At 40.0% G+C, this 25,835-nt stretch overlaps 1 protein-coding gene and 1 long non-coding RNA gene across 5 annotated transcripts in view; one reads left to right on the forward strand and one right to left on the reverse strand.

The window, feature by feature from the left end:
- PPARG (peroxisome proliferator activated receptor gamma) overlaps positions 1–21,702 on the forward strand; it is a 56,273-nt gene extending 34,571 nt beyond the window's left edge. For all 4 annotated transcript variants that reach the window (XM_083489006.1, XM_083489009.1, XM_083489008.1 and 1 more), the window contains 6 exons: positions 2,137–2,367; positions 3,084–3,253; positions 4,255–4,393; positions 7,456–7,655; positions 13,187–13,637; positions 21,195–21,702. In XM_083489006.1, coding sequence (XP_083345132.1) covers positions 2,145–2,367; positions 3,084–3,253; positions 4,255–4,393; positions 7,456–7,655; positions 13,187–13,637; positions 21,195–21,442 — 1,431 coding nt within the window. In that variant the 5' untranslated portion in view covers positions 2,137–2,144 and the 3' untranslated portion in view covers positions 21,443–21,702. The remainder of the gene's footprint in view (positions 1–2,136; positions 2,368–3,083; positions 3,254–4,254; positions 4,394–7,455; positions 7,656–13,186; positions 13,638–21,194) is intronic.
- LOC310700126 lies at positions 9,078–14,631 on the reverse strand. The gene is made up of 3 exons (XR_014522443.1): positions 14,294–14,631; positions 13,750–13,800; positions 9,078–9,385 (listed from the first exon to the last, which is right to left on the reverse strand). It is a non-coding gene; the product is annotated as an uncharacterized lncRNA (long non-coding RNA).
- Positions 21,703–25,835: the final 4,133 nt, after the last annotated feature.

Consider the following 25,835-nt stretch of genomic DNA (forward strand, 5'->3'; position numbering starts at 1 on the left):
GCAATTTATTCTGTAAACCACCCGGAGATCTTTTGATGAAGGGATGTATATACATTTAATAATGATGATGGTGTTACAGTGGTAAAGTGTGTATGTTCAGAAAACCATCTAGGTGGTCTCAGCCTGTACCCTTTTCAATGTTATATATTTATTCTGGACTACGTTGCAGACTTCTTGTAAGCGTTCCTGAGAAGTACTTAAGCTGCCATTCTAACCCCACTGATGTGGAAGTAAGCCCCAGTGAATTCAGTAGGACTTATGTCTAAGTAGGGATGGTAAGGATTGTGTGGTAAATGTGCTTGAAATGCACACATATCAGGTGTGGGGAACTGTTGAGCCCCCTGAGGTATCTAAATTGCAATACAGTCATACCTTGGGTTGCGCGTTTTCGGGTTGCAGACCACGCCAAACCCGGAAGTGCCGGAACAGGTTACTTCCGGGTTTCAGCACTCGCACATGCGCAGAAACACAAAATGACATCATGCGCAGAATCGCGTCACGCATGTGTGCAGACGCGGCGCTGTGGGTTGCGAACGTGCCTCCCGCACGGATCATGTTCGCAACCTGAGGTATGACTGTAGTTCAGAAGATTCTGGAGGACCAAAGTTTCTCCACACATTCACTATATAAATGCTTGCTTTTATTATTGTTAAGTAGGACGCAGTGTAGCCATTTCCTTTTGCAATTCCCTGATTATTTTATTTTATTTTATTTTTCATCAAGGTTTGGTATTGTTCCAGATTTACTGCGTCAATTTGGAGATTCTTTTGCTAGGTGGCTAGAAAAATTATGTGTCTTTTCTCATGCCAGTAGTGAAACATATGAGACAGCCTTATACTGAGTCAGAGTATTGGCTCATCTAGCCCAGCATGGCATTCTGTGATGAGGTGCCTCATCACTGTCTCAGGCAGGCAGGGGAAGGGGGATTTCCAGCCCTGCTACCAGAGGGGAAAAAGAGATTATACAGCAGATAAATTAAAACCATCCAAGTCAGAATAAAAACCAGAGATAATAAAAATAAGTTCTCCTAACCAGTCCTATTTTGAGGCATGGGCTTTTTGCAAAAGTACATTTTGTTTTTAAAGAACAGCAATATATCACTCAGATCCTCACATTTTATTCAATGGAATGATGCAGCAAGTTTCCCTCAGGGTTTCTATGCCTCTTACTTTTTGAGCTTGCGAAAACCAAAGTTGTGTTTTGGCCTTGCTATGTTCTCTGTTTTTGGTTAGCTGTGGATTGGCAATTTTCAGGGCACAAATGTTGGCTGGGATCCAAAGAACAACTGCTTATTATGTCCTATGTATGCTTTTGACTCGTTTCTTAAACAGTGCTCTCTTACCCAAGCTGTGTGGTAAACTTGCCTTTGCAAATGTGGGTTGTTTCAAAAGCCATTACACATCTGGCATGGTCATCTGTTGGTTGTTTGGTTGTGTGTGTCTGTGCGCGTGCGCACGTGCGCGTGCCAAAGTATCTCACTTTGGAACATGGACTTTCTATTTTGATTTCATCCGTTTATCTGTTGGGGTGGGGAAGAAATTTAATTATGTTTGCATTTAAAAGGGAACCTAATTAATCCACACTTTCTGAAGCAATATGCAAACTGAAAAACAGCCATCCTTTGAAATTTGCATGTCTTCAAATTTTGCAATGCAGATCGCCTACCAAGTAACGTCAACAAAAACGCATATGCTAGAGTAAAGTATGCATCAAAAGCTATATATTACTGAAAATAATAACAAGTGGGTTGGACTAGATGATCCTCAGGATCCCTTCCAACTCTATGATTCTATTATTCTAACGTACTATATTAGAGGAAATTGCTTTGCAGAAATGTGTATGTTAGGCAAACCTACGTACTAATATGTGTATATTAGTAGAAATTCACTGATGAATTTTCATGAGTACTTCTAATATGCAAATGCAGAGACCTGGACTTTAAAACTGAAAACATTAGAAGCTGAAATTGATATATCCATCCATCCCTACTTTCTGTGCATCCATTTTGCTCATTTTCTTTTTACTACTACTGTTTTCCCACTACATTGATTTTATGTTGGCCATGTTTAATTAAGGAACTATATTCATGTAGTCCCACCCCCAAACAATCTCTCATTCATCTCTCTTTTGTTTCAGGGTTTACAATGGTTGATACAGAAATGCCGTTTTGGCCCATGAACTTTGGAATTAGCCCAGTGGACTTCTCTGGGATGGATGAACACTCGCATTCCTTTGATATAAAGCCTTTCACTACAGTTGATTTTTCAAGCCTTTCTTCACAACATTATGAGGACCTTTCTCCTCTCACAAGAACTGACCAGATGACTGTTGACTATAAATACGACGTGAAGTTTCAAGAATGCCAGAGTATGTCAGATTTCAAATGTTTGGTTCCTTTTAGCCATTGGGAAGGGTTTATGGATCTTTCCTTTTCAATAGTGTATCTGAAACATAAAGCTCTCCCCTTTTGTTTAAACTAAACATAGTATATAGTCTATTTACATTTTTATATAAATGTATATAACTAGGATGTCTTTATTCTGATCAGGCCTACAATCCTGTATGTTTACCTCAGTTGAAACCACTGTTTGAATGAGATATCCAGTTCTGGTTTAGAGGCCAACTATGATTTGTGGCAATTAAATTTTTTCCAGGTTGCATGTCACAGCAAACTATGATTACTGCAGCTGTACTTTGCTGTAACATCTAGGCTGTACAAATTGTCAGCCAAGATGTTTACGATCGGAGTGGAGAGGAGAAGATAGAGGAAGAAATGGGTGTGTGAGTCTGAGGGCGAAACCATGATTTGGTTATGACACCTGACCTGGCCAGTGGTTTGTTCAAGACATGCCACTGAGTTAATGACTGAAATGATATTTGCCCCACACATTCCCAGCTCATAGTTCAGGCTGTTGACCTAATGCCTTCTCCATAGCCATTTGCTAGATGTGGCTGCTTCATAGGTACATTTAATTTATTGATTGCTAATTGTAACTAGATAGATCTGTTGCCAGTTTTGCCTATGTTGACAAGCATTTCAAGATTACAGTTAATTCCCCTTTAAAACTCTTTCTCTTGTTCAGATGAAATCAAGATGGAGCCTCCTTCTCCACCATACTTCTCAGAAAAAGTGCAGATGTACAATAAACCTCATGAAGAGACCTCCAATTCTCTAATGGCTATTGAATGCAGGGTTTGCGGAGACAAAGCGTCTGGATTCCATTACGGAGTGCATGCATGTGAAGGCTGCAAGGTAGGCAGTCTTCAGTAAAATTTGTCCCTTTTAAAAAGTTTTCTATCATTTCAAAACATTTATTCCTTTGCTATGATCTGAGATGCGAGATCACACAGCTTCTGATGAGTGAACAGGACATGGAACTTTCACATGTTTTATCTGTTCTAAGCTGATTTCTAAGCTGATTTCAACTAGAAATGCCTTCCATTTCTAGTTCAAATGGAAGCTGAATCGTAATATTCTAAGGAGACAAAATGCATCTTCAGGTAGGAGTTCAACAGAAATAGGAGAGTGTCTCTCATACAGTCAAGGGCCGCCAAATAAACAGAAATCACACTTCTCACAAGACTTCCAAAGCTGTTCAAGCTATAACATTTTTTTTGTCATACATAGTCTTTCAAATTACAGAAATGCATTTCTTTAAAACAGCGCTGTAAATATTTTTTAAAAAATAGGTTTCTCCAAATTACTATTTAGGATATTATTTTTGCAAAGTTACAATCAATAAAATAAACAATTGTTACACCTAAAGTCAATATTTTTCTACTATCCTACATGTAACAAGTTCGTAACTTGTAGTTGTGTAAAATCATAGCTACCTCCAAGCCTGCATGCTTGTGATGGTAATCAGTGCTTAAAAAAAACTGTTTCGGGGTACTCTCATTTTCCTACTCATATTGAAATACTGCCCCTCAATGAGGCCAAACTTAGATACACAAAATGTTTAGGGGTATGTATCCCCCTGCATCCCCCCAGAAAAAAAAAACACTGATGGAAACATCCATTGAAACCAAGACAACCTTATTTTAAGTAAAATATTTTATAAAATACTTCGCTCTTCTGTTTGAACTTCTGAGCAATAGGTTGTTGTTTGTAATGTGAATAATTTCCCCTTACATATTGTGGCACAGGTATCTCCGGAATAAATGGATAGATGTTCATTTTTACAGATAAGGCAGGAAGCAATGGAAGACTCCTTATAACTAATATTTCTCCCCATTCCTTCATGCCCATTGAAGGGTTTCTTTCGCAGAACAATCCGGCTAAAGTTAATCTATGATCGGTGTGATCTCAACTGTCGCATTCATAAGAAAAGCAGAAATAAATGTCAGTACTGCAGATTCCAGAAATGCCTTGCAGTTGGAATGTCACATAATGGTGAGAATATTGCTTTCTTCTTCTTCTTCTTCTTCTTCTTCTTCTTCTTCTTCTTCTTCTTCTTGTAGTTTGGCATTATGACATGTTTTGATGTACTGTATAAACAAGTTGTGTCACCTGCAGTTTCCAAACCATCTTCAAAGGCAGCCCCATGTAAAACACATTGCAGTAATCTAACCTTGAGGTTGCCAGAACATAGACAGGGCAAGTTAGGTTATCCCTGTCCAGATAAGGGTATAGCTGGGCCCACAGCTGAAGCTGATGGAAGGCACTTCACACACCACTGAAGACATTTGAGCCTCAAGCAACAGTAATGAATCCTGAAGTACCCACAAGCTACGTGTACAAACTTAGGTGTATGGCTGTAAATAAAGAGAGCCCAAGGGCCAGCTCACACAGGCGAATAGTTTCTATGTGACCCCACAGATAGAGCTTTGAGTAGGGAAGAGTATGATGTGAAGTGTTGCTCCTAGGATACACTCCCACTGCGGTTACTGGAGCTCTGTTTGAAACCCAGCAATCACAAAAACTGAAGCAGGACCATTAAGTGCTACTTCACACAGCAGCCCAAGCACAAAGTTCCTTCCAGAAAGAAGAAGAAACATGCTCACCAAGCCAAACAGCTGGTTGAGATCTGCATTTGTCAGCGATATGCTGTTATTTATGTGCCGTGCCTGTTGTACACAAGCATATTATCATTCTTTAAGTTCCCATCACTACTGCTGTTTTCTGTTGTTATTGCATCATCGTATTTCAGGCATACATTTAGAAATAAGCTGTATCCTTCTGTTTCCAATCTAATACATGGAATATAGAGGTTACTAAAAAAAATAAATGGACAGCACAGGTACCACACATTTGGATAAAAGAAAATATGCTACATGAGCAGTGGACTATTTGTCATCGGTGCCTCAAATTCTATCACATATAGCTGTAAATTTGAGTATGGAAGTCTGTGGGGGGAAATTGATTTGGGGAGTTGTAGAAAAGTGGTGGGTAGGAAAGGACTTGAGCATCTTCTCTGCCTCCACCCCCACTATTATGTGTTGAAAATCTTCCGTTCCCACAGTGAGCAACATGTGGTCTTCCAGATACTGCTGAACTACAACTCTCATCATCCTTGACCATTGGCCTAGTTAGCTAAAGTTGATGGGCGTTGGAGACTGACAACATCTGGAAAGATGGTGGTTTTCTACTCCCACCCTTAATGACCACAGTTTTAGATAGCTTAGTCTTTATTGTTGTGTGAGGTCCAAGCCAAGACTTAGTGTGCTGACGCAGGACATTTTAAAATACATCCTCTCTGTCCTTTAAGGTTATCTTTATAAATTCATGTGAAAATACCTAACATCAGAATCCTTGAGAGAAGAAATTATAATGAAGATTCTGGAGACTTTCCTTGGCAAAGCCAGATGAAAACAGGAATAGAATGTCATAACATAAAGACTTATGTAATTCAAAGAGAAAAGAATTGCAGGCATGACTGGGAAAATATAGTCAGTGTGGTTTTTGTTATTCTCATAATAAAATGCAGTTTGCTGACGCCAAAAGGATATCTTAATTTGGTATGCTAATACCAACAAACAAATTGTTATGATAAATATTCTCTCAAATATGATTTTGTGTTTTGTTTTTTTAAGGACAAAAACCTTCGCAAATATTTTTGTAGAACTTCTTAGACTTCCACTCTTGTTAAGAAAAGCTTTTAAAAGATAAAACCAAATTACAGTGACTCCCGCTGAAACCTATGCTTCATACTAGGAATCAGAATGAAAAATGTAGCAATTCTTTAAAAGATTTGGCAGTAGTTTTATATCTCCGTCTCCTTGGTATGATCCACCAATTCTTGCAGCTGTCTTATAGCTCCCTGTCTTTCAGTGTGGACTGGAGATCTAGGCTGTTTCTTCATCATTGTGAGTGGGAACTAGGTGCTGATGTTTCTCTTGAATATAGGATAAGCTTTCTGCATCATCCAGAGTATTGTCATTATCATTGTTCTACCATCTGGTGAAGTTTAGTCTGATGCCTGCCCTCCTTCTGCTGTCTACACGCATGTATCATTGAACCAAAGGAGACAGACATGTAGCTGCTGAATTCACAGCTCACCACAACTGCCAACACAAGCCCATCCTGATCAGTATATTGTCTGTCAGGATAGACTAGAGCTTAAGGGTGGTAGTCAGCAGTTCAAAAGCATACCAGCGTGAGTAGATAAATAGGTACCACTGTGGTGGGAAGGTAAACAGAGTTTCCATGCGCTCTGGTTTCCGTCACGGTGTCCCGTTCCGCCAGAAGTGGTTTTGTCATGCTGGCCACATGACCCGAAAAAGCTGTCTATGGACAAATGCCAGGTCTTTCAGCCTGAAAGCAGAGATGAGCACCGCATCCCATAGTCGAATTCGACTGGACCTAACTGCCCAGGGGTCCTTTACATTTATCTAGTCAGCTAACTATTAATCAGGGCATACCCACTGACAACAGGGGCCATTTCTAACTTAGGTCAATTATTTTTAATGAGTCTACTCTTAATAAACATTAGTTGACTACAACCCATGGTGTATAATATTACTCCAGTCAAAGCTAGCTGTTAAGCAAGTCATGTGGCTGCTGTGAGGATCTGCAACCCTGTTTCAAGTTACCCCATCTCCACTCCCCTGTAGTGGCCCACTTTGCATGGAGAGATCGCACTACTGTTCCTCCACCTCCTCCTCCTCTCTAGCCAGCAAAGAAAACATAGCACAATCCCTGGTTTACCTCTAAATTTTCCTAATTAACCACACAACTTGTTGCAGGCTTGTGATCTCAGGTTGCCAAGCCCAGGTGCTCTCAGGAACTGGTCTATGAAGCTCTATCACGGCCTGCACATTTTATGGGTTTATCAATATGTTTCCATTCTTTTTAATACACTTTCCCCATTTTTTAATTTAAGAATCCATCTTGAAAAGCTGTAGAAGGAGACTTTGTTTATACAAATAGCATTTGCAAAGAGTTTTACAATTGCATGTTAGCTGCGCTTCATTCCTGTTGTAACATTTTTCCTTTCCCTGCTCTCCTTTCTTCAGCTATCCGGTTTGGGCGAATGCCACAGGCTGAGAAGGAGAAGCTCTTGGCGGAGATTTCAAGTGATATCGACCAGCTAAATCCCGAGTCTGCTGACCTGCGGGCCCTTGCCAAGCTCCTGTATGATTCATACATAAAGTCCTTCCCGCTAACCAAAGCCAAGGCGAGGGCGATCTTGACAGGAAAGGCAACAGACAAATCGGTTAGTTCTCTCTGCTTCCTATTCTCTTTTTCGGGCAAATGATTTACCATACTAACGGATCAGTATTTTATGTTAGTTTGTTTTTAAAGCCTCCTGCATTTGGCAATTACATCTTTCAAGCTAGGAAACACAGGAAATGTTTTTAGATAGGATAAGTAAACATTATTTGAATAACCTAATAAAATATTTGAATGCAGTACAAGAATGCGAAGGTCAGCATAACCTTTTTGGACTTGCTGAGCCCCACTTCTTCCTGTTCCGTCACCCTGTTTTCCATAGGTTATCTCCCACATTAATCCAGCAGGGCTATCCAGTAGAGAAGATGCTGTAATACTTATTTCAAACATCCTGAGCATCGTATGCTGCCTATGCAGACCAGGTCCCTAAAGATCCATTCCTAGGCAGATGTCGCTTCTGGCCTTCCTTCCTTGTGATTCATGCTGGTACTGCCGCCAGACTTTTGCAGAGTGTAACACTTTATACTAAAATCCAACATTTATTCTTTCTTCAAATTGTGCACCTTGAGTCAGCTCATGTCTTTTTCCTCACAAGAGAGGTTTTATTTTACTGAGGAAAATCTGTAAAAGGACTGCTCCATTTGCGATCTGAGGTGCTGTGTTTGTTCCAGTGGGGTACTCAAGGCTCCGGCCTGCAACAGGCTTCACTCTTGTCTCAACGTAAAAGAAGAGCACAGGCATTTCTACCTCTGGAGCTTCACCCATCATTAAAATTATCCTCTCATGGAGCTCTTGTTATTTCTCACTGCAAGTGCTTTGTAAAACTGCAGGTGCCAAGCACTGTCTTAAAACTAGATGCATATTCTCCCTTCTCTCACACATAAACCTTTTCTAAGATAATGCTCACTGCTCTGCATAGGTGCATTGCCTAAAACAGGCATAGGCAAACTGGGCCCTCCAGATGCCTTGGGACTACAACTCCCATCATCCCTAACCACTGGTCCTGTTAGCTAGGGATGATGGGAGTTGTAGTCCCAAAACATCTGGAGGGCCAAGTTTGCCTATGCCTGGTCTAAAATCAAAGGAAGTATATTGCTTAAGGAACATTCACCCCAACCGAGCTTTGGATTTATGTAAGTATAACCAATACAATCAATGACGCAATTAAAACTAATGATTAATTGATTTAAGATGTACTTAATTGGCTTGCAGCTCGGTATAGGAAAGCCTTGCTGGCAAGAAAACTCTTCTTGAGCAATATTCAAAGTACTTTTACCACAAAAAACTGCAGTATCAAGACAAATGGCTTGGGTTTCATCAGGTTTCAAAAACTATTTTGTTTGGGCAGTCATAGTTGTATCTTTAGGAATTAGGATTGAGGCTTGGGTTTGTGAAAATATAAATCGGGAGGCTTAGTTTGGTCAAAATAGAGTACAGTCATATCTAGGTTTTTGAACATAATGTGTTCCGGATGTCCGTTCGACTTCCGAAATGTTTGGAAACCAAAGCATGGCTTCCGATTGGCTGCAGGAGTGTCCTGCAGCCAATCGGAAGCCGCACCGGACGTTCGGCTTCCGAGGCAAAGTTCGCAAACTGGAACACCTACTTCCAGGTTTGCGACGTTCGAGTTCCAAGTTGTTTGTGAACTAAGCTGTTCAAAAACCAAGGTACGAGTGTATACACTTCCAGAGTATACACTAAATACATTACCACCATAGCTGCTAGAAGGCTGTGAAAATTTGTGTCCGGGGCTTTTTTAGACCCACATACTATCTGAAACGAAAGAGATGCATTAGTTGCCGGGTGTTTATATTTTTCAGCTTTCCTACCCCTACACAGAGCCCTTTATTTAAGCACAAACCACCTGCAGAGGGAAAAACCATTAGAGAAAGAATGAATTTTAGCAGGCCAATTCAAGCCTGCAGCCAACAGATTGACAACCTGCCAACATAAAATAGTTGGCCTACTCCCTTGCCATGGCCACACCCAAAATGCGAGTAAGCAGGCCTTCCTGCATTGCCACCACCCAGGACCCTGTAACTCCAGGTAGATGATACAGATTCACCTCAAAAGCAATCCCAATTTTGTCCCTGCATCCCATAGTCTGAAGCAGCAAAGCTCTGGGCCCACCAATGACCCTAAAAGCTGCTGAATGGGGACACTGCGCTGAACTTGACCGTTTCCCTTTTGAACATTCCTGCCACAAAAAGGTGAGGAAACTCGTTTTCATCACCCTTTTACTCATTACCAAAAACAAGCAATACAGATTTTTTTTGTAGTGCCTTGTGATACCTCCCTGTTCTGCATGGGTGTTGCTGTTTGGCTGTACAAGCAGTGGTACTAACAAACTGACCACCAGAAATATGATTCTGAAGCCAATGTAAAGTATTAAATGATTCTAAGTAGGCAATGGGAAGGATTAAGGAAATCAGAATCAAAGCACATAACGAAACATTTCTGTATATAACATCTATTGCTGTGTGTGACTTTACTGTATTATAAAACATGGCAGCATTACAATCCACATTATGACACCATAAAACTATTTTAGGCTTATATAGAATATTGTGGATTTCTTTGCCCTCTTCCTTTGTTTTACAGAGTCAGTTATGTTAATTTATGCACAGAATTGGCCCTAAACATGTTTGATCATGCCATTACATTTTATTGTGCTGTTGTGTATTGGACAACAGCAGACATTGCAGACTCCTTTGCAACTTTGGAGTATTCAGATGTAAGGGATTGTAAATCAGTATGAGTGGTAGGTTCTTCTTATCTAGATTGCATCTGAATTGCATCTGATTCTTTAGATAGGGTTGGCACAATCCAAACCAAGTTAAGCACTTTCTATGTACCATGGAATAGGGACGGGGAAGAAATTCAGAAACCCGTTCCACACTGTTCCTAAGGAAATAGTTTGACAACTGGAGCCCAAGTACAGTAGTCAGTTTTGAAGAACTGTTGTTACATCCCTAATAGCCCTACTTATTTTTGCAACATTTGCAAAAGCTTTCAGGGTTCAGTTTGCCCAAGTGATCTTGTGTTTGGTGAGCTAAGGTGAGCTAGTTAATTTGGACCATGTAAGTGACTTTGTGGTGTTTGAACATCATGCTAATGCACTGCTCATGCAATTTATATGGGGTGTGCTCATGTGATCTTGTTTGTCTGTGAACATTGAAGAACCTGCCACCAGGGTAGAATTTACCAGCATAAAACTATAAATGAAAAGACAACCCCCTGTAAAATGGTCTTTCTCAAGCACACTTTAAAAGCACTATAGTAAGAATAAATGCGCTCATTCAGTAAATAATGAGTAAAACTTTTATTATTATTTGTACTGTAATGGACTTTGTGTTCTGAAAACGTCAAAATGTTTACTATGGACACAATTTAAAGTTATGTTCCTCGTTTTAATTGTGCCCACATCTGCGTCACATGTCAATGATTGGTAATGCTCTAGTAGTTTGTGCAGTCTAAAATTACTAAGTAACCAGCCTTTCTCTGGAATGTACTGCTCTCACTGGCTATGGCAAAATAAACTTGAAGTTACAGAGTCCATTTCAGCCTCTCCAATTTGCACCAGTTTGCATCTTCCTGCTACACCAGCACACCAGCACTGCATGTTTCCTTACTGAATTGAAACATTCATTTAACATTTTCTTGGCTGTTGTGAAATATCTTTCTTCCATGCTGCTTAGAACAGAGCATCTTATTTAATAGGTTGCTAACATTTATATCTATATCTTCATCCAAATAACAGAGCAGTGAATAGGAACAGATGTCATTAATGATACGTTGCTCGAGTTTGCTGGAATAGCAACTCAACTTGCTGTCTATAAATGAGAATACAGTAATTGTGAATAAGAAAGCCTTGGTTTTTAAATAGTTACTTGGCAGTCCAGTTTAATTAATGTGCTGTGGGTATTGCAGCTGTGCCTTCTCTTTACCATTTGTAACTGTAAGCCCAGTATATTATAATGGAACAAATGAGTTCTACATATCCATGTTCTTTATTTGATTATCACAAACATAATGTAAAATAGCCATCTTTGATCAGATGCCACAGAGTGTACCTGGTTTAACCTCAGGCACAATAATTTTTCAGCAGTGGTTGAAAAACCACAATTATTCTTAAAGAATATATTCAGAATACTGTAATTACATTGTACTGCAATGTTCAGTAAGTCTATGGAAACCCAGATTAAATGTTTCCCATGCCTAATGTTTCAAACATATCAATACTTCAGAATACTAAATTCCTCTGTGCATTTAGGATCAGTGGTTTAGGGTGTAACCCTATACGGAAGATCTACAAGCTACAGGGGCTGTATGAATTTGTGAAAGACCCTCAACATCAGCAGAATATTCATTATACTGCTGGCATGATGGATAAGAATAAGGCTTGAAGTGCTTTAGAGAGCTGAAGGGGATATTTAGAAAATCAATGAGATGTCTCTACTTGCAGAATCTTCATACTTCCCAAGGTATAGGGAAATTTTATTTACAGGGAACTGAATTTTAAAAATGTCCCGTAACCAAGGAAATGAGGTATAGTATTTCTCAGATCCAAAAATGAAATATATAAATATCAGTGTAACTGTCCTACAAAAAGTCCCTGGCCATTGGGACTGTTGAGAGTTGTCATCCAACATCATCTGAGGAGCAATATGTTGGCTATACGTGATGGACATTTTAAGTACATTTAGGACAGTTATGTACTGCGTAACTGATCACATTTATCCTCAGTTATCTAAAATGAAATTATTTCTGTAACCTTGCAATTGTTGCATTTGGGTTGAAATGAACTATTTTGAGGTAGCTGTCATACATTTTCAACTGAGATAATTGGGTCCAGTGTCATCCGTAGTAGTTTCCTAGCTGTTGTTGCTAGACTATGACACCACTGTGAATTTGCAGTTTCTATGCTTTGTAATGTGTGTTTCTAGGGAAAGCACTTGTACTGCAATTTAAATCCTGGCTTTAAAGAGTGTTAGTTTCTTAATGATCATTCTGGATTCTTGTAAAAATATTATTTTTTCAGGCTAAAGTAAAAAAAATAAAAATCAATGACAATAATGTGTTTCGAAAAAGATTTAAAAAAACAATTTATGGGCTAATAGCCGTAAATAAATAAATAAATAAATAATAAAAATAAAAAACAATGTTCTTAGTCTGTTTACTTCTTTTTTCAAATTGAAGTTTACCTTAAAGGAAACTATGACTTTGTTTAGGGGAACAAAAATCAATTTGTTTGCATGGAGCAATTTGTAAAGCAGCCTACCTCCAAAAACCTAGTTTCATTGCAAGCATGGGAAAATGTCATGGCCTGATTTGCTCACTTGCAGATGGTTTAAGCATCCTAACCCTCTTTGCTTTCATTGCTCTCTGAGGCTTTTGACTCCTAAAATTACTCCCCTAAGTATGCCAGTGAAATACATACTCATTCCCTGTCAACTTCTTTCTGTTCTTGAACCATGATTCATCCTTCCTAATTTCCGTGTGTCTAGTTTCAGTAGCACAGTGTGCTTTATGTAGGAAAGAAGCCTGACAGTCAGCTGTGTTTTCCTTTTTCAGCCATTTGTCATTTATGACATGAATTCCTTAAAGATGGGAGAAGACCAGATCAAGTGCAAACATCTGACTCCCATGCAAGAGCAGAATAAAGAGGTTGCCATCCGTATCTTCCAGCGCTGCCAGTTCCGTTCCGTCGAGGCTGTTCAAGAGATCACAGAATTTGCCAAAAACATTCCAGGTTTTGTAAATCTAGACCTGAACGACCAAGTAACTCTCCTGAAATATGGGGTTCATGAGATCATCTACACACTCCTTGCCTCCATGATGAATAAAGATGGTGTTCTCATTTCCAATGGTCAAGGGTTCATGACTCGGGAGTTCCTGAAGAGCCTCCGGAAACCCTTTTGTGACTTTATGGAGCCCAAGTTTGAATTCGCTGTCAAATTCAACGCACTGGAATTAGACGACAGTGACCTGGCAATATTTATAGCTGTCATCATTCTTAGTGGAGGTAAGTGTGACACAACCATAGTTATCCTTGGGCTGGAGTGAACCTTGAGCCACCATGCATATCTCAGCACACTAGCCGTATAGTTTGCCCTGCAAAGGGCTTGATGCCTTACCTGTTTCTGCAGGAAAGGAAATGGCGGCTGGGTTTACTGAGTCCTAGTAAGCTGCCTTGAGATCCTCATGGTTAACTCTGAAACTATTTGATAAGTAGGTTCTTGCTTTCGAAGGTCCAATTCACACTATGGTCACTTCCACACCATACGTTGAAAGCACATGGCTGCCCCCAAAGTGTCCTGGGGACTTGAGTCTGTTAAGGAGGCTGGGAGCAGTAGTTCTCTGAGGGTTCAACTACAGTTCTCAGGATTCTTTGTGGGTAGCTGTGTACTTCAAATGTGCTTTGAATGTATGCGGTTAAATTGACCTGCATATTCCTTTGATTTCAAACAGAGGCCACTGGAAGCAAAACAGCCCTCTAAACCCTATGGCACACATGATGCAACTGCTGGCATGATATGTGTTGATGTGGGTAATGGGAAGGAGTGATCCACCAGGTACTGCAGTCTCACTTGGAGCAATCTTCCATCACCACTCCTGCTTTGATCACTGTGCTTAATATGAAAGGGTGGGGAAATAAATGAAGGCCAATAAAGCATCTACCTTTATGAAAGATGAAATTGCCCTTCCTGAGAGGTTAAAGGTATCTTCCAAGATTTCTAGGGATTTCTGTCAGCAGCTGCCCTGGTCTGTATGCAGCTACTGTCCCATGTGGTGAGCGCCTGAACTGCATGTTGCCCATATGCCTAAGCATCTTGGTATCCTCAGGCCTTGTACTGACTGCCTAGCTAAGCTGGCCGTTGGACAGGAAGTAGTATAAGAGGTCTTCCTGTCCAAGTTAACCCTTGCTTGAACAACAAGTATTCCTGAGCTCTGTCGTGTTTCTGTGTCCTTTGGCTGCCCTTCAGCCCTGACACCAAGCTGGTTCCTCAGTCTTGCCTCCTGGTTCGTTCTAACTACTGTGCTAGTTTCATTCCATGGCACCTGGTTTACCTCAGATTGTTGCGCATGGCCCTCACCTTGACGGCCTCATCACAAAATATAGCATAGGAAGCTACCGTACACACCAGGCAAAACTATATGCTCATTTGTTGCCTCCTCTGGCAATAATTCTCCAGGGCCTCTGGCAGAAGCCATTTCATATCACCTGTTATTCATCCTTTAAGCTGCAAATGCCAGAGATTGAACCTGGGATTTTCTACAACTGAATGGCAGACCCTTGCCACAAGGAGACCAGCATCCCCAGAGTGAGGGCACTCGTCCCACACCCTCCAAGTGCCGCTGTTGTCCCCCTAAGTTGCATTAGCATTGCTAAGCACAGCCCATCCAGCAAATCCTATGTGCATTCTTCTGTCTCCTTTCCTGCTTCCCAGCTGCATTCGCTATTTTCATGGTTTGACATGGCCAGGTTTTAAAGGGCTTAATCACTCGTTGGCACTTCTCTCATGTTCACTTGAAACTCCAGTCCTGTGACGTGTTTTCATTAGACTAACTAAAATCACATTTATCAAGTACATATGCCATCAGAATATCTTTACTTGAGAAAGGTTTTGGAATAAATTGGTCCCCAAGCACTCTGAATTAACTGACTAAAGGCAAGTGGGATCCCTGCTATATTTCTTGGATAGCTACAATGAAATTTTGAAGCCCAAAAAGGGCCTTTTATAATATGAGCCAATGGTCTTGGGAGTGTTTTCCCCATATTAATGAAAAGTCTACAAATGAGAAACATACTGCTAACTCCCTTATTTGCTTTAATAGAATTCAGTATTTGACTGCAAACTGGGATTTGTACAACTTCAGAAATGTTTTGTTTTCTATTAGAAAAAGTTATTTTAAATGTTGCCTCCTAGCAGTATAATATAACGCTAAAGTCTTTTGATTAATGTGAGCCTCATTCCCCAACTACAAGTAATATTAATTTGACAAATATAGTTAATTATAAATATTAGTACTGAATTACAAAACGGTTAATACTTCAGTCATCAGTGCCTCTGAAGCTGATCTAGTAGGTACAAATATAAAGTATGTCCAGTTGTACAAATTTCTGATTTGTATATCCCAAGACATATCCTTCCTTTGCCTACAAAGGTTTATTTAACTGTCAAAGGTATTTAGCACTTATTAACAGTCTGCGCCTTCCTCAAAATACCAAATATTCTATGTGGTATCTCATTTGGCAATTTTTATTTTCAGTGAGCTAGATCTACTTGAGTCAGAGTAGACCCACTGAAGTCAATAGACTACCAGTTTAATTAATATTGTTTATCATCTATTCTAATGATATCAAGGGTACATTGGGTGGAATTCCACATAGTGCCCTGCATGTGTGCCTTGTTCCATGCACACAACTTAGTTGAATTCTGCCCATTGGCAGCAGATAACGAAATCCTTAGGCTTATACTCACCCACTTAAACATCAACGAGCTTACTGGAAAAAATAAATAAGGTCTTTAACAGAATGAAAAGGTGAGGGAAGAGGTTGAAGGCAACACTTTCTGCTAGAGTATAAAACGTTTTGAAATCCCCTCTTTTTGAAATGAGATTATGTGGAATCCCTTCTATTTCATTTGAAGCTTCTAAGGTTTTGTGGATGGAGATAGCGGCATTCAGAGTGCGGGAGAATGAGGTTACATCTTTCCTTCCACACAAGCCACCTGTGCCTGCCCCACCTCTAAGGTCACCAGGAAGCTTGTCACTTCCCAAATGCCATGAATCATTATGGCTGACTATGTAATTTTTTAAAATCTGCAATATTTCTGTCCCAAGTTTCAAAAAGTTCACCAAGTGGTTTGCAGAGTGGAGCTAACACCAATTAATAAAAACTTTTTGAAAACCAAATAATAACATCGGGAAAGCAAGCATCATCACATTCCTAAGGTCACAATTAAAAATGTGTGTGTTTACCTACCTTTGGTAAGAAAACGTAAGAAGAAGATAGATGAAACTTCCAAGGAAATGCATTCCACTATTCCAATGCCTCCACAAAAAAGGTTGTATTCCTGGAGGGTGACAATTTTGCCTTCTATGAAGAAGGAATTGATAGCAAATTCTCAGTGACAGCCCTTAAGATTCCTATGAGTCCATATGGGGCAAGGATTCTCCCTGCATTTAGTCTTGCAGTTATGAAAAATAGCACCTTGATTTATCTTGTAAGCAAAGTTGTAAACAGTGTAGGTATAATATGCCAGTTTCAAAGCTTTATTTTTGCCAGTCCACACCCAGTAACAGAAATCTTCTCTACAGTACTAACTGTATTCCAGACTGTCTTTCAGATATAATGCACATTACAGTACTCTAGTCTGGACATCATTAGGACATGAATAGCAGTGGCGGTTTCTTGTGAAGTAGTACATGTTCAAGTTTGCAAGTGAAAATTGCAGTAATCACTTGAATAATGTAACACATTAACAAACCACTTTAAAATCCGAGAGAACAAATGGCTTAAAGACTGCAGTTTTAAAACAGAGGTTTTATGCAGAATCTATGTGTGTGTTGTACACACAAATGTGTAAAGTATTTATATGCTTAACCTATTTTAAACTGTAGTTTCTTAATCCCTATTTTGTCATTCTGCCAGAAATGGTTAAAGATTGCTCACAAGCTGGAAGGGAGGAGATGAGAACCTAACCACCAGCTACCACCATCCCTTCCTACCTTTTCAGAATTTGTTCTTTTGATCTCATAGAAAAATGAAACACATTTAATCGTATGTACATCTGAGGATAATTTCTTTAAGCCCGAAACCTGATTTGTGCTGTACTCATTATGGTTAAGCACGCAACTGCTGAGTCATGCCTGATTCATACTAGCACTATGATAAGGGTTCTCAGCCAAATACCTATTGACTTTCAGTAGCAATTTCTCTTGGAGATAAGAAATGCACAGTAATTTTGCATGTGTACATGGAACATAAAATCATTCTTATGAACATTTCAGAAGTCAATGATTAACAGAAAGTACAATTAACTCTGAGAAAATGCTGAGGAACAAAAGATGCTTCCACATTTAGAAAAGACATTCGTCTAACCATTTTCATCCTTTTCAGCCCCACCATTTTGAGCTGTATAGTTAAAACTTGTAGATAATTTGTAGTGGTTCAGATGTCACTTTAATTTTGAGAGCATTAGCACTGTCGGTAGTTTTAGCCCTCAGTCTTCATGCTTTGTTACCACTGTTCAATTTGCCCTAAAATATTTTGATAACTGTATTGATAAATATATAGGAAGACCCCCGATTGGAGCCCTGGAGAGCCACAACCACCACCAGTCAGTGACAACAATGGTCTGGCTTAGTAGAAGGCAGCTTCCTATTTTCCTTTCATAATACTCCAATGTCGCTATTCAAATTCCAACTATGTTTCATTAGGGAGGATGGGATCTAAATGGCACTACCCTGCTGACAGACGGCATCCATCATCAGAACAGAAAAGGGGCCAATTTTTGGCAACGTCTCCTCCTTGAATGTTCCCATAACTCTTTGAAGCAATGGGGGCAGGCATTGCTCAGGGTTCTGCAGTGGGAAGGAGAAATTGCCCCCATCCCCGTTCTGCTGACAGATGCCTCCTTTCAGCAGATTGACACTAACTGGATTCCACCCAATGGGTTGAAAATCATCAAGATGCCCTTCATTCAGTCTTATTTTAGACTCATTAAAATACTAATTTTTAAGTGAGGCAAACAAATGAGAATTTTCTAGCTTTTCAAAAACACTAGAAATAGGCTATAGACTTCATGCTTGTTTGAGTTTTATATTGCTGCGCATCCCGAATCCAGATGTTTCAGGGTAATACTGTAGATTGGCAACCAGATGTTTAAAGCTACACTCTCCCTGAAAAGCCAAAATAGTAACATCTGTAAATATTAAGAACTGCCAGATCATTTAACTATGAAGAAATACATACTTTGTGACCTTTCATACATAAAGATATATCTAGAAAGGGTTGAATAAATTATTATTGATAGTCAATTTTGGAAATGCTGAGTTCTTTTTTATGTGTGCAATATTCCTTTTCAGTGGCTTTCTGCTTACACTTTTTCATTCTCTCAGTGTATGTGTGTGTACACACACACAAACATATATGATATTGCTTACCTCCTCAGGTAAAAAACACAAATTGATAGCTAATCCAGGGTTTATGGTTTATAGTTCTAAAGAGCTGATAGTGAAATAATGATTTACGGGGCAAAAACCCTTCAAATAATTTTTGTTACAGATTTTCCTATTTTTTGGACAGTCACTATTGATTATATATATAAAACTTAATAAGATAGAAGCCAGCTACCATATCCACTGCCAATTCACCCTTTTGTTACCTCAGTCATTTTGGATTAGACTGCAAATCCTCTTTTAAATAAAAAGAGATAACTATGATCTATTTCCTTCCTTCTTTCCTTCCTTCCTTCCTTCCTGGTTCTGTTTTATTTCCTCCATCTATGGTGCATGGTATAGCTTTGGTAAAAATCATATTTGTTGTCATTTTAGCGAGAAAAAATGCATAACTTTGAAAAAAAAAACCTGAATGTGGTAAAATTGCTTGATCCACATTACTTATAGCAACAAATTTCAAGTAAGCAGCAATGATAAAGATGAATTCATCTAGCCCTTTATTTCCCCATTTCTCTGGATTTTTATAAGTAAATGCTACAGAAATGGGCTCTTTCTTCACAACCAGGATTACATAGCCAGAGAAATGGGAAATGGTCTTCTTTTGGTCTCAAAAGGTTCAAGCTACCCTGAAAATTGTACTTCTCTAATATCTGCTCCCTTCACTCTAAACCTTGATGTAGGGGCAACTAACTGGTGTGGTTACTTGTGCTGATGGCATAGCATTTACTGTGAACCCTGGAAAACCACAGATCATATTAAGCCATATCAGTATAGCCCGTTCAGACAAAGCTGTGCACACTCCCCTGTTTGTGCCCAGTGCATAGGTTGATTAAGGAGCCCTAAACAGGCTACGCCCCTCTTCTCCATTTAGCTGAATGGTTCAGTAATTGATTTACTTATTAACTTTTGCTTTGCAGTGAGCACACTATAGGTTTGGGTTATCAAGTTGTCATTTCCTGTGGCTAAGTGAGTTTAACAGGTTATACATTAGCAAAAGAGGCAGCAGTAAGTTATTGGCAATTGGTCTCGAACACAAATATTTCCCACAATTATTCATCAACATTTGACCATCTTTTCAGCTCACAAGCTTCTAAAATTATAGTTTGCGTGCGTCCCTTAAAATGAAGCACAACACAAAGCCAGAAGTTATGTTGAACAACGCCTGAAGTTCCCTCCCTTAAGAATGTAAGGCGGATTGGGGGCAAATGAGATATTAGTTTAAGGACTGATGTTTTTGTCAAAAGCTTTATACCAATTTAGAAGTAAATTGCTGGTGACAAAGATAGTGAAATAATCACATGAGAAGTGAAAAATGTGAGCAAAGGAATGTGAACATGTTTTCATTGCTCCACAATGGAAGGAAATAGGCAATGACCATATTTCCTAAAGTGAGTCAACTAAACCTCTGGCAATGTGTAGAACTTTCTATGAAATTTTCTATGAACATTTGATGGAGATTTTTATTTTGTACAAAATGTTTGAGATAGATAGATATAGGTAGATGACAGATAGATAGATAACTGACATGAGAATATTAAAAAAGAAAATGGCAAGTGCTACCTATTGAAAAAATTAATTGGGAGGCACCAAATTGGGGCACAGAATGTGGTGACTGTGCTAAGAGCAAAGGCAGGTTAAATCCCTGCCTGAAAGCTGTTTGGCAGGTAGGTGGAGGTGCCCATCTTTCAAACAGCTGACCTGTGTGAAGGCAGCCCTGCATCGGGAAATTTTTTATGTCTGGTGTTTTATGGTTTTTTTATATGTGCTGTAAGCCGCCCAGAGTAGCTGGGGAAACCCAGCTAGATGGGCAGGATATAAATAATAAAATTATTATTATTATTATTATTATTATTTTGAAAGGTCTCCATGAGCGCAGTCAGGCAAGTCAGTGCAAGAAGTGTGTCAACCATGTTGCCAAGTGCGTCATAAATGGTTCCTGCAACCAGCTGCCTTAATAGGACATTGCCAAGCCACACATGCAAGCCTAGTATTGCAATTGTACTGAAAGCCACCACAAGCCTAAGTCTTGGGAAAGACAGGAAAAACGCCAGAAGGCAACAGTTTGGCAGCAACATCACCTGAGTATATGAACTATGTCACTTCCAGAGAAAGTAACAGGGGGAAGCATCCCCAGGACTCTTCATCTCAGTGCTAGGAGATTTTTTAACCACCGACCTTCAGAGCAGATTTCAGTAACATTTCTCAGATGGAGGATATCTCCTCGTTCAGCCTCATGCTATTTCCTGTGAAAATCAAAACCTACAAAAATCCCAGCTGAGATGTAATAAAAATCTGAATACTTCAGTGATAATGTGCTTGAAATGCTGTACAAATATGTGGGGTTTTGTCTGTTTTTCTGATTAACGCCCCCCCTGCTGTTTTGTTCCTCTCTTAGATCGCCCTGGATTAATAAATGTGAAGCCCATTGAAGATATCCAAGACAATTTGCTGCAAGCTTTAGAACTCCAGTTGAAGCTGAATCACCCAGAGTCATCACAGCTGTTTGCAAAATTGCTGCAGAAAATGACAGACCTCAGACAGATTGTAACAGAACATGTGCAGCTGTTGCAAATTATAAAGAAAACGGAGACAGATATGAGCCTTCATCCACTCCTACAAGAGATTTACAAAGACTTGTATTAAGGGATGCAGAATTTCTAATCCATTGACATGATGTACGTTGTTCAAATTGCACTACTTCTTTGAGAGGGAAAAATATTACATACTTAAGAAATTACTGTGAAGAAAAAGCATTTTAAAAAGAGAGGCAGAGCTTTTACTATTATAGATCTATTTTATGCCTATTGTTTATAAAGACACATTTACAATTTACTTTTAATATTAAAATGTATATATATATATATATTATATCATTAAATTGTTGGCAGTATTTTCCAGATTAATTTTTTTATCTGTCTTATTTTATAAACCATAATTGCTTGTTCAATCTGATTAAAAAAATATCATTGAAGTTGCTTAGCTGTGCAGTGCAATTTTCACATTTCCTATATATATATATATATATATATATATATATATATATATATGCAGGTTTTGGTGTCCTCGGGTGTCTTCCCGTGTAAAAGTTGGGGTGTCTAGGCGACGTTTCGACGAGGTCTCACTCGTCATCTTCAGGCTGGTGCTTTCGGCTTCTTGTTACTGGAACAGAGCCAAGTAACAAGAAGCCGAAAGCACCAGCCTGAAGATGACGAGTGAGACCTCGTCGAAACGTCGCCTAGACACCCCAACTTTTACACGGGAAGACACCCGAGGACACCAAAACCTGCATTCCTGTACCCGTGAAAATCTACGAAAGCATATATATATATATATATATATATATATATATATATATATATATGCAGGTTTTGGTGTCTTCGGGTGTCTTCCCGTGTAAGAGTTGGGGTGTCTAGGCGACGTTTCGACGAGGTCTCACTCGTCATCTTCATCTTGTCAGCTGGAAGGTTTCCTCCCCGTAGAGGTGAGATATTTGCTTTCGTAGATTTTCACGGGTACAGGAATGCAGGTTTTGGTGTCTTCGGGTGTCTTCCCGTGTAAGAGTTGGGGTGTCTAGGCGACGTTTCGACGAGGTCTCACTCGTCATCTTGGCTCTTGGAACAGAGCCAAGTAACAAGAAGCCGAAAGCACCAGCCTGAAGATGACGAGTGAGACCTCGTCGAAACGTCGCCTAGACACCCCAACTTTTACACGGGAAGACACCCGAGGACACCAAAACCTGCATTCCTGTACCCGTGAAAATCTACGAAAGCAAATATCTCACCTCTACGGGGAGGAAACCTTCCAGCTGACAAGATGAAGATGACGAGTGAGACCTCGTCGAAACGTCGCCTAGACACCCCAACTCTTACACGGGAAGACACCCGAAGACACCAAAACCTGCATTCCTGTACCCGTGAAAATCTACGAAAGCAAATATATATATATATATATATATAAAAATTTTGCTAGGGAAAGCTCTCTGCATATTTTATGAAGTGATATGCAAACAACAGTTATGGGTTACAGCATTGTCCCAGAAGCCTCAAATTTGATTTCTCAGGCCTGGTTTCTTTTTTTTTATCAGTTTTTAAATTCACTGAAAGGGGGTGCAAGGGACCCAGATACAGTTTTGTCAAACATGCCTTTGACATTAGCAGGTTTTAAAGGAAGCCCAAAGCCAATCTTGTTTCACTGCAATTATACTAGGCATTAATACATCTGCATATAATAATACATGAAGATCAAGGAACTGAGGACTCACAGTACATTCCTGGGTGTTACATCCCTTTATCCTCAGATGAATGTTGTTGATTATTGTATGCAGATTCCGGCCATTGACTTGCAAGGCAATCAGCCCACTCCTGAACTCTGCAGAAGTTTGCACAGGACCAGCAGACCGCATTATTATATTTGCTCCCCAAATTGCTCCTGAGCTTCCAAAACACTGTGTGGGATGGTAGCATCTGCATACAAAGTCCTTTTGATCTTGGCAAAACTGGCAGTGGGATTACTTCATGTGCTTGCCCTCAAGTGAACTGATTTTTACAAGAGCAGATTATATACATTCCCAGCTACACAATTCAGGCCAGGCACACACAGTATTTACCGAGCAGCAAGTTGGGACAGGAGAATGCTCAATCCTTTCTGACTGTTAAAGCAGAGGGGTAGTTCTGCAGTGGAAATAGGTTGTGACATTTCCAACTCCAAATGCTCTTTATTCTGCTTGGTAAGAGAGAACAGGCAACTAGGAGTTTAGAGAGCCGAACTAACCCTGAAATATTGGAAGTAACAGTGTTCCCTCTCTTCCCGTTCACCTGCCCTTCTCCCGATTAGAAATGATTTGGTTTGGAAGATTTCCCTACCAGCCTTGCATTTTGCAGGACTGCAGGCTGTACCTTCTCTGTGTCCCAGTAGATCCCATGTACAATGCAGGGAGGTAGATGGAAGTGGGGGGAGGAAGGAGATCCAGGTTCCTGAAGAAAGGATTTTCTGTGGGGGGAGCAACATGTTTTGGAATAATCCTTCAGGGGTATGTTTTGTATAACTGTTTCCATCAAACGCATGAGCCACTATAACAACTCCTATAGCTGAACACTATGACTCCAAACTAAAAAGGATGTTGATTGATCATGTAGCATGCCCTTAAATACAAGCTTTTCCCAGTAGCATACGGGAGTTGGTCTGGAGTGGGACACACACCACTGCAATCCCAATCCAGATTGAGCAAGATGTACACTGGAAATTTGCTACAATGTGCAGCCCATGTCAGGAAACTGATCTAACTATATATGTGAACGAACCAGAATGCCTCACCATATCCCTGTGATATTGATTTAACCAAGATGCAATGCTTGAAATCTTAAGAAATGTTTTTGGCTCCTGTCTCTTGGACATCTGCAAGCATGGGGATGAGCCTGTTTGCACTAGCAGTGAGTTGGGTTTGGCAGCATGATTCTTGTGGTTACGAATTACGCATGGCAAAAAGTGGTGGAATTGCCTATTATTATTTTTATTATTTATTGAATTTATATACTGCCCTATACCTGGAGGTCTCAGGGCGGTTCACACAACTTGCCTAGTATTCCATGGTCATCAACATCATCATCAGATCGCACTGATATTTATCTATTTCTTGTCTCTGCTTGTTATGAATGATGAAAAGAGTCAGAGGTACTGCTGTGCTAAAATCTGTCTTCCAATTTTTGAAGCGTTTTCTTCCCTTGCAAAAGAGGCTTCTTTTTTCTGCTGCATTCACAGAACACCTTACAATTTTTGTACAATTTCAGTGAGTGCTGAGTTTTGAGCTCACCTTATTGTGACAAGGTTGCTGAGGGTGGTGTGTCTGCTTTCCTTTCCAGTAAAGTTTCCCAGTTTTCTTTCCTGGTTGCCTGTGCTTCCTGGTCTTCAAAGAGGCCCCGTGGGTTTTTACTGAAGCACAGACAGTCAGGAAGGCTGCAGAATGCAGACCACTGATGAGATGATTTGTAGAATGAAAGGAAGGACACTTCTTCTCATAAACACCCCTTGGCCGCCTCAAAATAAGGTGAGTACAGTGGTGCCTCGCAAGACGAAAAGAATCCGTTCTGTGATTCTCTTCGTCTAGCGGTTTTTTCGTCTTGCGAAGCAAGCCCATTGACGGATTAGCGGATTAGCGCTATTAGCGGCTTTTAGCGGCTTATCTGCTGATCGGATCAGCTGATAAGCGGCTTAGCGGCTTAGAAAAAGGGGGGAGGGAAAAAACCAGCAGGAACTCGCAAGACATTGTCATCTTGCGAAGCAAGCCCATAGGAAATTTGTTTTGCGAAGCACCTCCAAAATGGAAAACTCTTTCGTCTAGCAAGTTTTCCATCTTGCAAGGCATTCGTCTTGCGGGGCACCACTGTACAACAAATACCCTGCACACGACTCCTGAGATTCTTCTCACCAAAAAAAGGATTTTCTCCCTCTGATAATTTTTGAGTGCAATTACCTTTCTCATTCATTGATGAACAATCCTGGGAGGGGAGATGCAGGAGAAATTTCAACGTAACGCAAGTGAGAGGATCAGTGAAGGGTGACCCTCCAATGTGAAAGCATCATGCCATTATTAGGTTTGCTGGGGAATATCCTTATCTCAACAGGTGGCCACAATTTGAGGATGATACAGGCTTTGTATAAATTAGAAAAGTTCTAATACATATATGCAAAGTATATGGTGGGAAAGGGTATGTTGTGGATCGAGGGCCCGACTCCGCTATGTGAAATAAATACACAAGGACACGTGATATAAGGTTAATGGGCAAGAAAAGGCCACAACTTTATTGATTACAGCAGTGAAAAGGTATTGGCTTAGGCATTGGATGAATATAGGTGGTGGGTTTATTCAACAGTAGGTGGAGCCTGTTGATGCTCATCCAACTATAGGCTCACCCCCTGATGTCACCGAGGGTCGTGCCATGGCCTCCCGCCAAGCAGGCATCGGACGGAATACACGACCGCCAGATTCCTTTAACGGAATAACCCACGGTAGATAGCATAGGCGATGGCCACACCTAGC

Source organism: Podarcis liolepis (assembly GCF_965112155.1).
Source record: "Podarcis liolepis genome assembly, chromosome: 2".
Classification (NCBI taxonomy): domain Eukaryota; kingdom Metazoa; phylum Chordata; class Lepidosauria; order Squamata; family Lacertidae; genus Podarcis; species Podarcis liolepis.